At 42.4% G+C, this 14,711-nt stretch overlaps 1 protein-coding gene across 1 annotated transcript; it reads right to left on the bottom strand.

The window, feature by feature from the left end:
* Positions 1-13,792: 13,792 nt before the first annotated feature.
* Positions 13,793-14,394, bottom strand: PtA15_9A525 (uncharacterized protein; the record flags this gene model as incomplete). The annotated part of the gene is made up of 2 exons (XM_053172743.1): positions 13,793-14,214; positions 14,307-14,394. 2 exons carry the CDS (start codon positions 14,392-14,394, stop codon positions 13,793-13,795), a joined length of 510 nt encoding a protein of 169 aa, XP_053023953.1.
* Between the last annotated feature and the right edge of the window lie 317 nt (positions 14,395-14,711).

Here is a 14,711-nt window from a genome sequence, read left to right as displayed (position 1 = left end):
TCGAGAGGTGTGAGGCCTCTTGATTACTGGTGGTGACCGGTCATTGAGAGCTGTGAGTCCTCTCGATGACCGGTCTGTGCCGGTCATTGGGAGGTGTGACTGATGACCGGTCCGCGCCGGTCATTGAGAGGTGGGAGTCCCCTCAATGACCGGTAAAGACCGGTCATTGAGAGTAGCACCTCCCCTTGTTGACCGGTACACACCGGTCATCGAGAGGTGTCACTGATGACCGGTCCGCGCCGGTCATTGAGAGGTGTGAGTCCTCTGGATGACCGGTCGTGTGAGTCCCCTCAATGACCGGTCCAGACCGGTCATCAAGAGGTGTGATTGCTGTGGGCACTCCAAAAAAAAGGATACTTGGAGTGCACCCCAATGCACTCCATTTCGTATTTGCTAGCTGGAGTGCAAAGCCAAAATCCTTCACTGAAAAGGTGGAGTGCTTGGGCTTGCACTCCATTTTTTTTGGAGTGCATCTAGCTGCACTCCCCTATTTTGGTCAATTTTGGAGTACCCAGTTGTGTACTCCAATAAAAATGGAGTGCCCATCTGGGGACTCCATGTTTTGGGAGTACAAAATCAAGGCACTCCAACTTTTTTGGAGTGCTGGCCCCCCAAAGCCAAAAATGTGGAGTGCATGAAGTAAAAGTTTGGAGTGCATTTAGGCTGACCCTTATTTTTTCCAAAAACATTATTTATATTCATTCTTTTGGAACCTTTCTGTCCATCCTCCCAATAAATCAGAACTCAACAGGCATGGTTTGTATGTTTTCGAGTCAAAGGAAATTTCATGAAAACTTTCTTCTGGGCACTGTACATTGAGCAAACCTGTCATGCTTAAAAAAATATATTCCCTTTTTGAAAGTCCCTCCTTTGGAGGCGGAGGAGGGACTGAGTTAAGTCCAGCCTCCTCTGACCAAACCCCTTGCCCCTGCACAGACCAACTGGCAATCCCTGCCGCGCCCACTCCCAATGCTTCTCCCTGGGGCCCTCCTCCCGGTGACATTGATCAAACTCCAGACAGACTGGGTCACAGAATAACAGCAGGGATCATGGACAGAGATCGCTTGGATATGGAGGAGTATGGTGTGATTAGATGAATCATAACCAAAGTTTCCTTGGAGTTTTTTAATTGTTTTTGCTATATTAAGCAGTCTCACCAAAACATCAGGGCTTGACTTATTTTGATTAATTAAAGACTTTTGCAATACAGTTTTTTTTTGCATGAAATTGATTTGAATGAGAAATATGGATTTTTTACATGCATGGGATGCGATGGAGTGGGTTTTCCTTAGCAGGGAATGGGAGATACTTCACAACAGTCTACCTAGCCAGATTTAAAATCATTTTTTCCTGTTTAATATGGCTAGCCTTTCAAGAGGAGGGGTAATTGAAAGTGGCAGGATGGCCCTTGAATTTGCAGCGGGGAAGCCGCCTTGGCCTCTAGTTCTAAAAATTAAACCACACATCTTAGATATTAAAATGGACGCCAATTTGATTGAGAGCAGAAAATCAAACCTGAGAGAATGATAAAAACAAGATCAAAAAAGAAGCAGCACACATGAACAGAGATTATACATCTAAGATAAAAAATGTGAGAGAAGAAGTACTGAGAAGACTGCATGAGGTTATAAAAGATAAAAATAAATTGGATGGGAAAATTAATCAACACTGGAATTCTCCACTGCTAGCCAGACTTGATGGGTGGTTAAAGAAACAACCATGTATATCTATCAAGGGTCAATTTGAAATTATAACTTTTTTGAAGCACAAAATCATTAAACTACAAAGCTTTTGAGTGCTGATTTTTGATGTACTATCTCAGAATTATCACTCTCCTTTGAGTGTTTGGGTGTCTCAGAACTCCTTCTAGGGACTAATTTTGAATCTGAATTCTTCTTTCTTCTTCTTTGAATGTAGAAATCCACTCATCTACATGGTAATCAATCTTATTTCGAATTGTTTTGGTAAGAAAGTAATCATAAACCTTGTTATTGTGATGTTTTTCTGCTGAGAATTGGATTTTTTGTGATACATTACTAATTTGTTGACATTCCTCAATTGCTTGTTTGATTTCTTCAATTTTTTCAAGATGTTTGCCAGCTTCTATTTGAGAATTCAGTTTCTTCATGTTTTTTGCACGCTCAAGTAACTTGATGCTGGAAGACATGCTGTCAAATTTTAACTGAAAACCTTGTTCTGTTTTGATCTTTAGTTTGGAAATCTCCGCCCCATAACTCCTTTCAATGTAGTTCAGAAGCCAATATGTGAACCTGAATTTCCATCTGAAATCATCCATGAAGTCATCCAATTGCTGGATATCACCAAATTTGATGAATAAGCTACATAGATCTTCAAATCCTTTCCTGATTCTATCTATTTCTTCTGGTGATACAAACACCTTTTTAGAAAAATTATCCAATGTGTCAATCAAACAATTATCTTTGAAAACCAAATCAATAACAGACATGAATTCTTTTTCAATTTCTTTCATTTCTTCCATTTCATAAATGTCATATTTGCAAACAAAGAAATTTCCCTTCATGAAATGGTATTCAATTTTGTTCAAGTCTTCAGAATCAATGCCTTTCATCAATTAAAGATATAATAAAATTGAGTAAGTTTATCTTTAATTGAGTTTGGAATGAAGAAAAAAACAAAGAAATACTCACACTCAACAATTCTTCCTCTTAACAAACCTTCTTCTGGAGCAAATAAGATATATTGGCTGCTATAATATGGGATGGAAGATTCATCCATTTGATTTATCATTGCAAGAGTGCCTCCTGCAGCCTCAATTGCAACATCTAATTTGAAGAAATTCCTGAAACCTTCTGCAGAGATTATTTCATTTTCATGCATGTAATATATTACTTCAAGTATCATATGTTGGAGCGAAAGGTTTGCACAAACTATCTCTAAGCTTTCATTCAAATTGATGTGGGATTCAAAGGATCCAATTTCATGTAGTAGCTCATTCAATTCCTGCATGCAATTTCTTAAAAGGGTTTCCTGTGCATTTTTGTTCACATGTTTTGTCATTTTGAACTCTTCAGATTTATTTTCTGCAATTTTCCCTAGTGAATTGTTCAAGAAGGCTGAAGATTCACTAATTTTCTGGAAAATGATATTATTGTTAAGTCTGGATTTCTTCTTGAGTCCAGATGAAAAATTATAAACTCTTAATTTGACCCCTGCAATGGATTTTTCATGTGATGTTTCATAATTGGTTACAGGTAGAAACTCAAAAGAATTCAAATCTTTGTGGTACCTGTGTGAAACTTGCCCAAAGCCTGAAGCACCTCTCTCCTTGTTTCTTTGCTTCCCAGGATTTTGGATTGGTGGGATATATATTGGCTCAAATTTGATCCTATCTTCTTTCATTCCACCCAAAGCTCTGATTTTCATTGATGTCAGTGATGATATGACAGAATGGAGCTGTTTGAATTGATGAAAATGTCTCAATGGCTGCTGAATTTCCATTTCATATTCTTCTTGTATGGATTCAACCTTTTTCCCACATCTATCAAGCTCAATCCTCAAAGCATTCAGACCATCACACATTGATTTAATTTTTTCTGTAAGGAATTTAAACACATTAATCTCAATTCTTGAATATGTATATTTCAAACATAAAAAAGAGGAATAGATATACCTGATAGTGAATCTTTATCACCCTTAAATTCAGATTTGAGTGTGATAGATGAGTTGGATTGTTGTGTACTTGGGTGATATGGCTGGTAAGATGAATCCATTATTAGCTCTTGAATTTTTGAATCATCTGTTTCCATTGCAGTTGTTTCAGCTTGAATGGAATTTTAACATTTCAAAAAAAAAGTGAAATGATTTCAGTTTAAACATCAAATTCCTGACATGGAAAGTGACTCCAAGGCCAAAATGGTGTAAATTTTTGGAACCAAATGGTCTCCTTGACTCACATGCAATTTCATTATGACCATGGGAAACTTCATCCATTTCTTGATCCAGGGAGCTATATTGCTTTGGTCCATGATCAAGCAAGGAGTGCTTCGAATCATTTAATTCAGCACCTTAAAGTGATTGGTTTTTTACAAGAACAAGTGTGATCAAAGTTGATATCAGGCTCTTTTCCATAGTATTGACAGTTTAAAAGAGAAATGCAAGGAATTACTTTCAGCAATTGGATTTTGGGCATGGCTTAATGAGTCCATCTCCATACTTTGAGCTCCCTGCAAGTAGAATAAGTGGAGAAAGATTAAAGCAATGTGTAGAGATCCTTGTGAAATATGCATGACTGCTTGCAGAGAGAGATTTGCTCTTTCCAATCTAGTTTACAGAGAAGCCTTTATGTGTATGAAATTTTCACAAATGAAATTGGATATTTGTGAATTGGTATTTGGATTTTCTTTTGAAATATCTCATAAAAAACTGTCTTTGGAAATATATATACCCTATTGAAATCATAGTTGCAAAAACTAGAGATTTATTGCTTGAGACAAGTTTTACCAATAAGCAATGTGATTTTATCACAATTTATTCACATATTCTGTATTACAGCAACAAGTTAGAGTCTATAACTTGAGTTAAGTTTCATGAAGAACTGATTTGATTGCATCATAAGCTGTTCAGAGCTTCTGATTAACAGAAAAAAGTTTCAATATGCTGTTTGAGGCAGTTTTTATCAACAAATGAAGCAATCATATCAGAACCTGAAACAATCAAGTTTTCTATTTATATGTCCTCATCATGATAACATCTTAAAATAAGGATTAGGTTTTGAGATAACCAACTGGTTTGATATTGGGTTGGGGGATCCAATCAGGTGTATCTGAAGTTCATTGGGTATCAGACTGGTTACCCATTTATGAGAGGCTGGAGGTTGGTGTGTGTCTCCAACCTCTGGTGTGTCAGTTTCATCCATTCTGTGTGTGTGGTACTATTTTCTAATACTTGTTTCAAGGTGGTATCTTGAACTTATTTTGAAGTATTTGAAATTGGTTCAAAACATCCCTCTTCTCTAGGGTGTGTAGGACAGCCTTGTGTGCTTTCTCAGTCCACCCAAGTATGGGGCAAAATTTAGTTGAGTTAATTTACCTCAATCAGAATGGCAGTACTAAAACTGTATGTGAAAATCAATGAGGAGGGTTTGTGCATCAAAAACACAAATCTCAGGGTAGAATTCTAATTTGAGCCTGAGCCCTTAGAGAAAGAGTCAGGCTTTAGGCACACCAAGGTTTTACTACATGCACGCTGTAAAGCTCAAAAGTGTTCCTGAGAACCTTTTGCTGAGTGCGGAAAGGGATGTTTGAGGAAACCTCTGCCTTTCCTGGTTCACTAGACACTAAAAAAAGCCCACCAATCTCAGATTGGCAGGTTTAATGTAGTGATAGTGGAGTGTTATCAAGAGATAACTGTTGTTACGAAGTAGGTGTTATGAAGTTGCTAAAATGTGTTATGAGTGAGGAGTCTGGACTTCAGCCAGGTGATATTTGGCCAAAGAGGACCCCTCAGAGAGCTGTGTTATGTAATGTAAGTGTTGTGTAGAGTTATTATTTTGTGTGTAAGTGTTGTGTAGAGTTATTATTTTGTGTGTAAGTGTTGGTAATGTGTGTAAAACCAAAATATAGAGTGACTGATATATTGTGGAGTGAGCAGTTGTGTACTTTGTTATAGGGGAAACTAAGTGCAGGTAGTCTGCTGGGAGGGGGGGGGGAAGTTAAAAAAGGGGAGGAGAGCCTCCTCTTATAGACAACAGTGAGGGATTTTAGCTCCAGAGGAGCTCCACATGAGATATTTTAGCTAGGTCCATGAGGGTTTTTGGCTAGTACATATTCTGAATGGGTGAATGTGATTGGTCAGGTATGTGATTATGGGTTATGATCTTCAGGCTGAATCAGGGGGTGTGATTGGTCAGGATAGGATGTTAATGTAGTCATGCTGTAACCAGGTCACCTGCTGTTGTCATGCAACAAAAATCTACTAGCGCATGCAGCTATCACATGCAGTTAGTGGAGGACTTCCCTTCAATCTGGAAATCCAGATCTGAGCCAATTTTGCAGTGAAATCTTGGTCCCCAAAGCTCCCTGAAGGGATTCAAAGTCCCAGATTCCAGATTCCCCTGCAAAATCTGGAATTCCAGATTTGTTCAAAGTCAACGGGAAGTCCTCCAGTACCTGTATGAGTGCCTGCCTGTGTACACTGTATGTATTGTGATTTTGCTTAGGCTTGAACAATTCAAGATTGTCAGTGGGCTAAAGTTATGGCTTTTGAGTCACAGCAGCAGAAGTTTTGGTTTTCTGCCCAACGCAGCATGAATCTTGTGATGTCACCCCCTATCCCACATTGAGGTGATTCTTACTTTCCTTTCCCACTCCTTATACTCCAAAACATCACCAATCCATCCCACCAAACTTCTTTTCCATGATGGTTTTTTGACCTTATCCGCCAGCAATCCAGGTTGTGGCAGCAGGATGGCACTTTGAGTATTTGCTGCATCACACTAGAACTATCAAGCCCTTGACTTGGCAGAACAATCTTCAGGAAGTCCTTCCAGCAAGGGATCCAAGAAAACAAGGCAGTTGTTTGAAGTCCTGAATCTTACAAAACTTGTGGAAGGCCTTTGAAACTCTCCAGCAAAGAATGTCAATTCATGGTCCAGTGGGTTCAGTGCAAGCCAGGATTTGACAGTTATGATTCAATACTAGCAGCAAAAAAATATCTGCAGCACACTCCACTGCTCCAAAATAATCTTTAAGTTTTATTAGCCCATTTGTCCACCAAACCTCATGTTGTAAAGGTCTGATTCCATCTGTTCAGGCTATAAAGGAATACAATATGAATATCACACTTTAATGCCCCCAAAAAAACTCAAGTTGTAACTTCCTTGGAGGGCATGGATGCACCCATCTTCACTTCTGAAAACCTTGCCGCTCACAGAGGTGAGACAAAGATGGATATGCTCTCATTCATAGGCTCAATTGTGTTGGAACGGTACAAATTCTTCTCAAGCAAAGTGCTCAAGAATTTCCTGATCTTGGTCTTCCAGACATTCTGTCTGACTAAAGTGGTGGCCAAACTAGTGGCGGCCATGGCATCAGTCTTTTTCAGTCATTTCTCAGTTTCAGTCACAGTGGCAGCAAGATCAAGATTCCTTTGATTGGGTCCCGCAACTCAATGAATTATGATTGGGTCCCGCGACTCAATGAGAGTTATGGCGCAGTCCCCAGTCCTCAAGACTTTCTCAGGTTCAACAGCACGGCGTGGCGCGCATCCTCAAGGCGTTTCAGGCTTCCTTCTTTGCTCCCTCTTTATTCTTGCTTCTTTTTCCTTTGATATTTGTGCTAGGCATTTCTTTTATGTTTGAAATCTTTTTCTGATTGTTGTGGCGCGCGCGCTAGGTTGTGATGAGATTTCTGAGAGATTTCACCAACTCCAAGGTTTGAGTTCAGTTTGAACTCAGGCTTTGGAAAGGCATGGACCTACTCTGAACCGTATTTTTTCAGTCTTCCATCAGAATTCAATGTTTGTTACTCTTGGCGTCTTCCGCCCGTATTCCCAGTTTTCACCAGTCTTCTAAGTTTTTTTACTCTGCAAAGCCAATCTCCACCATCTTCTGGTTTTGATCACACCCCTGCCGGCAACGCTGGACCTGTACGTTACGGTTACCGGGTAACATACAGGTACCGTACACTGCAAGAAAAACTCTAGAAACTGCTTGCAGTTGAGATGCAAGAGCTCAAGGTAAGCTGTGCCTCATGCAAGAATCAAGCACTGGTTGATTACATGCAAGTTGCATAATTTATGGTCTAAGCTCTAAAAAACTGAGTTCAGGCTCCAAAATACTGAGTTGATACCTGTGCAAATGCCCCTTTCATGTACACATACCCCTTTCATGTGCACATACCCCTTTCATGTGCACATACCCCTTTCATGTGCACATACCCCTTTCATGTGCACATACCCCTTTCATGTGCACATACCCCTTTCATGTGCCCATATCCCTTTTTATGCATTCACCCCTTTCATAATTTGTCCATACCCCTTTATGTGCACATACTCCTTTCATGTGCATGTATCCCTTTCATGTGCATGTACTCCTTTCATGTGCATGTAACACTTTCACAATGTGTACATACCCCTTTCATCATGCGTTCAAGAACCTTTCATGTTTACATGTCCCCTTTGAGTTTTTTACATCCCTTTCAATACCCCTTTCATCATTCAGGTTTACATACCCCTTTAATGTTTACATATCCCTTTCATGTGCAAATACCCCTTACTTCACAATTTCATCATGTGTAAATATCCCTTTTATGTGTTAATACACCTTCTCACATTCCCCTTTCATGCTTACATATTCATTTTTTATGTACATATCCCTTGCATGTGTACACACCCTTTTTATGTTATTCTGGCTGGATTCAATAGCACATCATCATGGAGTGTTTAATAAAATAAAAGGGTGCTCAGGGGAATGCTCATTTTCAAGGTTGAAAATTTGCCTCAGCCTACTGCGTGATCACCACAGAATGTTCAGCATTGGGATGCTGAACAAGGTATACACTCAAGGTGCACCAGTACATAATTTGGATGCTTGAACCCAGCTTGAGCTGAGGCTTGATTCAAGCTTGCTGCATCTCAACTGCAAGCAGTTTCTAGAGTTATTCTTGCAGTGGTAGATTTTTTTGGTACTTTACGGTACTTTTTTTTGTCATTCTCGTACCGTTTGTTTTGTTTCAGTACGCTTTTTTCTTACATGTTTTTTTGAGGGTGCGTTACGGTATGCCCGAATGAGGAATATCAAAATTAAAAAAGCGGTAACAGCAGATTCGGCTTGTTACCGGTGATACCGGAACTAGTAAAGCTTTTGCCATTGGCAGATGGGAGGAAGGAGAAAAGACATTCATTTTTTGCTTTTGGGAAGCAGAACATTCAAAGCCTTCCCAGCCTCGCTGAACTCCCCTGTCAGGGGGACATCTTTGCGAAGCCACATCAGGCTGCTCACAGATCGCAACATTGTTGATGGCAACAAAGCACCGCGATTGGAGCTGCATACATCAGAGGCCGCAGAGAAAAGCCTCTCAACTGCGCAAGAGCTAGCCGGGGTCCCAAGATACGCACAAGCCATTACCGCAAGGGTTGGGTAGGTTTGGTGGTGATCCTATTGACGAGTCACAAACCACATGTGTGTCAGCCAAGATCATGTTGGAAAAGAGTATAGGACTAAACTTACCTTCCACCAAGTCAACAGATAATTTTTGTCTCCTATCGCAGCTTCTTTGAATGATAGTTCGGCAGACAAGTAAGATTCAATCTCATTTGCCTGAGCTGTTGGTTGGACGGCCATACGTGAGGCGAGACGTGACATCAAGGAGTTTCCAGCCGGCGGTTTCTTCACTGGTTTTTCAATGATAGATATCTCGGGATCAATAGGTGCCTTTTCTTTGGCAAGTTGGTCCTGCTGAGCTTTCGTTTTCTTGAATTCCCGCTGTATTAGACTGAGGCTATCTGTAACTTCTTGGCTATCGGAGCCAAAGGAAAGCTCGAAGAGGTGCATCCTGAAGCAAGGATGCATCATTGTAGCAATGATAAGCGTCTCGCATTGCATGGCTTCGTCTAGATACTTTTCCACTCGCTTGTACATAGCTTGGTACATCGGGTACAGAGCGTCGCTCTCCGCGGCAAGTTCAATCTTTTCTGTGAGACTCTCCTTGAGCTCCAGATATTTCGGGATAACATGAGCACCGGTCGCCAAATCTCCCTCCATCTCGGATGTTACCTTGACAAAAACCTGTAAATGAAGCAATGGTGGTGTATCAGTACCCTTCAGAAGCAAAGACCGCAGTGAAAGTAGCAAACCTCAAGCTCCGAATTCAGATTGTCAATCTGCTTCCAGTCGCGAGGCAAGAAATAGATATCTGAAAATATTCCACCATCTTTTTGCGCCTGATCCTGCTTGAGTATGTGGTCTATGACATTGCGGGCATCAATTGCTTTCTGGTAACTTTGGTATTTGATATTCCATCGAATACCATAACCAGCTATCAAAGGAGTAACTTTTATCTTGAGATCTTCGGCGGTTTGCAGAAAATTTGCCTGCTGTGCAGCTGAGCGGGTGATCTGCTTGATCACAATATCAAGCTACGAAAAAATTGGAGGGGTCAGATGTGAGCCCAATCCTCAACACCAAAAAATGATAACTGACCTTCTTGGTTAGTTCGAGCAGTTTTTTAGACTTTGCATGGGTTTCTGACCCCGCGGGGTTTGTCTTCTCCGCCTCGCACAACAATTCCTCATCAGCATTACCATAGTCACTTTCAGAGCCCGCATCGTAGTCTTCAATTGCTGGTGCGGCCGCTGTCTTCTCAAGTGCTGCTGTTTCTTCAGAGGGAGATTCAGGTTCCAATTCCTCGACAACTCTTCCCAAGACTGGGAAAAATCCAAGAACGGATTCCTTTGTCTTTGATGGCAGGAGGGTCTTCAAGGACAGCGCCTGGAGTCCGGCGTTTACAATCAGGGCAAGCTTGTGGCAGAAACAACGGACATGCATTGTTTCTGGATCCCAATTGGGCTGGGAAAGATCCTTGCCATATTCGGTCGTAACTTGGGTTCTGGGGTCATTGTAAAAGAGCTCGTACATGGCACTTGCCATGGTGTTATTGTTGGATCCGGAGTCGGTGGTCTGAGCCAGCATGTAAGACAGACCGGAAGGATTAGCACAGGCTTGGGAACAACTAAAAAAAGTGACCCGGAGACTTATCTTACGATACAGCTTGCCTTTTCTAAGAACGCAAGCAATCGGACGAGCTAGAAGGTGTCCCAAGTGCCTCCAGGGAATCATCTTCAATGTTAAATGACGGACTACATATTTCCAATCAGAATCCACATAAGCCACGGCCGCGCCAATGAACGCAAATTGGTTCCCCTTGGTTGTCCAGATTTTGTGGATAAGGGAGAACTTGGTGTCCAGATTCTTTGAGTGTGGAAATGAAATTAACTTTCACACAAAAAAAGCATGTACAAATAAAATTACGAACATTCAAATCCTCGAAAACCTGCGACTTGAGCATTGAGTGCAGATACCTTGCCTCATTTGCCGACCATTTCCTCCCATAAAGGACTGCTTTGCTGTTTGCGTACTGAAAAGCAGCGCGAAGGATTGGATCCTTGATGCGCGACCAGGGCAGGGCTTGGCGAATCTGCCAGATCATGATGATCTGATTCAAGACTCAATTGACAAACTGGGGTTGGGCTTTCAGGAATTGAGCTATTCCAGTCTGCTTCACGTTGCCACTGCCATCCAGTTTCCTCCGTTCGGCGACAGAAAGAGGAAGTTTTGCACCTGCCTTGATGGCATTAGCGCGGTTGACACAGCCACGGTCGTTTCTTCCCATCTTTGTAAAGCCGTCTCGATGGCTGACAAGGTTTCCATTGCTATCAGGGCAGCGACAATAGATCATGCTGCACCACTTGCATTTGAAGTTCAGAAGAACTCCTTCCGGGTCGCCTTGCTTATAGGTTGGCGGGTGGTAGAATTCCTCGATCTTGTCAAACTCATCATTCTTCTGTTTCTTCATCCCCCGGGGCTTGATGACTATCGATCCTTCGTCGGAATCCTGATCATAATTCAAGGCAGGGTCTTTACCCGTTGCCTTGGAGGATAGAAAAAAAAACCAAGCCCAAATAGTCAGCTGAATAAACCAATCAAAACTCTACAGATCAAGGGTAGGCACTTGATTGACATACCAGCAATGCGCCAACACTGGAATTCCCTTTCTTTTTTTTTGACAGCGTTGTTTCTTCTTTTTGGGCTTAGATTTCCCTTGAGGCGCTGTTGATCCTTCCGCAGACTCTGAATCATCCTCATCGGGGCGGCCATGATCTGAGCCTGAGGACTCTGCGACTGCGGCCCGTTTCTGAGCAGCTGGGCGGGTTAATTTAACGCGTGAGTTGTTTGATGTGGGCACCATGTTTGGTGTGTTAACAATCGAAGATGCTCGTGAAGAGCGTTGTCGTGGAGGCTGACCAAGAGACTGGTCAGTTTCATACCCTGGGTTATTATCGGCGCCGGATGGGTTGTTTGGATTTGCCTGTGGCCCTTGCGAGACCATTTTTGGTTGTGGTGGATTGAAGAGGCTCTGATGGGGTTGCGAGTGCGTGGGAAGGGGGATAGGAATGATCTGATACTCCTAGAAAAAATTTCTCATCCGATTGGGGTTTTTCACCCCTGGTACCGCGGTAACCAGGGGTGAAACACGTTACAATAACAGTAATCAGGGCAATAAAAAAAAAGCAACCATTACGGTATGGCCCCAACCCAGAATAGCGCGGTACTAGTACCGCTACCGTAAAGCAGACGGGCAGGAACTCCTGTACAGTACGCAAAATGGCCGGTTACCGTACAGTACCGTACCGGCCCAGCGTTGCTGCCGGCAGTATCCCTGGCTCCTCTCTCAAACTCAAACACCACCAAAGCGCAATTCCAGCCATCGTAAAATCACCCCCCCCCCCCAACGCTACACAACTCTCAGCGCTCTTTTTTGGCCAATCATGTGGCGATACAGTCCAGAGAGGGGCTAGACCATTGACTGCGGCCAGGCGGCTGAGTGAGCAGATCCGGTACAAACCTTAGTCATCATCATTAGATTAGGTTTCATGTATCTAGCTATAGATTAGTGTTGTATTGTCTCCTCCTCTCTTTCTTCACTCATCCTATTTGTTGTCAATCCTCACGCACCTCAATAGGTGCATAAGTCTCTCCTCTCTCTTTCTCTTGTCTCCATCGGCCTCCCATCATTGGCCTCTTAGCTCACAGCTGCTCACTGGTGTTTCTCAAATCACCCCGGAGGGAATACACAACGGGGATTTTGATTTTTACATTGTATCCCTAATGTAAAGCTCACAGCATTTAAAATTCAATGATAGGTGCAATATTGTGACTTTTGTTGGAATATATGTTCATGTATGTTTGTCATGCATCATAGATAATGATTAATGCATAACAATTAGGAAATTGAATATTGCATATGCATATGGAAGCATGAATATCAAGTATTCACAGGGTTTAGCCAACTTGAATTCAATTCACTGAGAGCATCCGTACTTATAATGTGTTGAAATTACCCAAGTGAAAAGAATTGTGTGTTGTGGGATTTGAACCCACAACCTTCTACATTCATGAGAGCTGCTCTTATACCACTTAGCTAAACACACAGTTGGTCTTACTGGTGATTTTTGGATATTAGATCATATAGCTTGGCCACTCAAATGGGGCTTGAAGCATATATTCCAACAAATTTTACATCCGGTTAAAAAAATACCGCAGGATGTAAAGCAGCCCAATGTAAAAGCGGCTGTGTAAAAGTATACTGGGATTTGGCACAATGCAATTTTACAGTCTAATTATCACAATTTACATAGCATGCAAAAAGTGTGCCATGTAAAACTGAAGTTGCCGCGGAAAGTATTTAGAATTGCACACTGCCTCACCACCATGAAAATCCACCCCATGCAAAAATCAACCTTGAAATACCTAATCTGCAAATTTTCATGCTGTGTAAAAAAGCCAGAAAAATCAAGATAACACATATTGGCGGCAACATCTCAGCAAAAAAAAAAAACAAGGGCCATGAGTAGAGGCAAAAGACCCAACACAAGTTACAACCAACTTTCTTGCACTACCATAGCCCGTGCATCAAGAAAAAAGTGACTGAAAAATCAAGAAAAATTGATTGAAAAAGAAACAGGGGAGTCAAGCAAAAAAAAACCCGCAGGTGAAGAAGCGGGCAAAAAAACAACAATCAGGAATAGAAACCCCTCAAGCCCCCTGGGCCTTCTTACCACACCCTCTCCCTGCCTTCTTTGGTATGAGGACTGCTGCCTCAGCCTGGTGGTTGTTCCAAAAAGAAACAACCTTGCTTGCAGCCGTTGAATGCCGTTCCTTGTTAGCTGTTGAGGGCTGCTCTGTTTCCTGGTCTGGGTTGCCCGGGTTTGCAATAGCCTTCTTAGTTGGCCGGATGCGCTTGTTCCCAGTCGCAGGAGTCCGTGCTGGGGGAGCCACCGCCACCAAAGCGGCCAACTGAGCATAAGCCGGAGTTGCAGTCAAGACAGGTGCGCTGACAAAGCAATTTTTCTTCCGGCAGGGCTTCTTCTTGGTTGCCACTTGGGCAGGTGCGGGGATCAACAGATCCAATAAAATGGCCGGCGCAGAAGCTGCCGGTAGAGCAGATCCAGGAGTTGCTTTCAGGCCCGGTGGACCGCAATTGTCAGCCCAACTCTGTTTCTTCTGGCGCGTGTGTTTCTTCAAGAAACGCTCATTGGGGGCCAATGACAGCAGACCAGAGGAAACAGCCGGTATAGCCAAGTTGGCGGGTGGTGGAGCAGGACCCGCAGTTGCTGTGAAGGCCGGGGGACCGCCATTGTCCGTCAAGAGCTGTTTCTTTGGGCAACTTTTTTTTTTTGACCCCACGTCTGCCAAGGCTGATATGGACATAAGCAACAGAGGAGAAACCAAGTTCATGTCCTCTCCTACGGCTTTCTTAGTCTGCTTAATCTGAATCTTAAATTTTGGCCGGTCTTCCTGCGGTGGAGCAGCTGGAGTAGGATGCTCGGGGATTTTTGAATGAGCTGGACAACAGGAAAAATAAGTAATCAGTAATCTAGCAAACAAGTATTAACCCACCAAAGCACCACTTACCTGTGTCAAGGTTGGGTAAGTTGGCGCCGGACAAGGAGAC

This window comes from Puccinia triticina, chromosome 9A (assembly GCF_026914185.1).
Source record: "Puccinia triticina chromosome 9A, complete sequence".
Taxonomy (NCBI): domain Eukaryota; kingdom Fungi; phylum Basidiomycota; class Pucciniomycetes; order Pucciniales; family Pucciniaceae; genus Puccinia; species Puccinia triticina.
The sequence above is the reverse complement of the archived record's forward strand: the minus strand, read 5'-3'. Positions and strand labels throughout refer to the sequence as shown.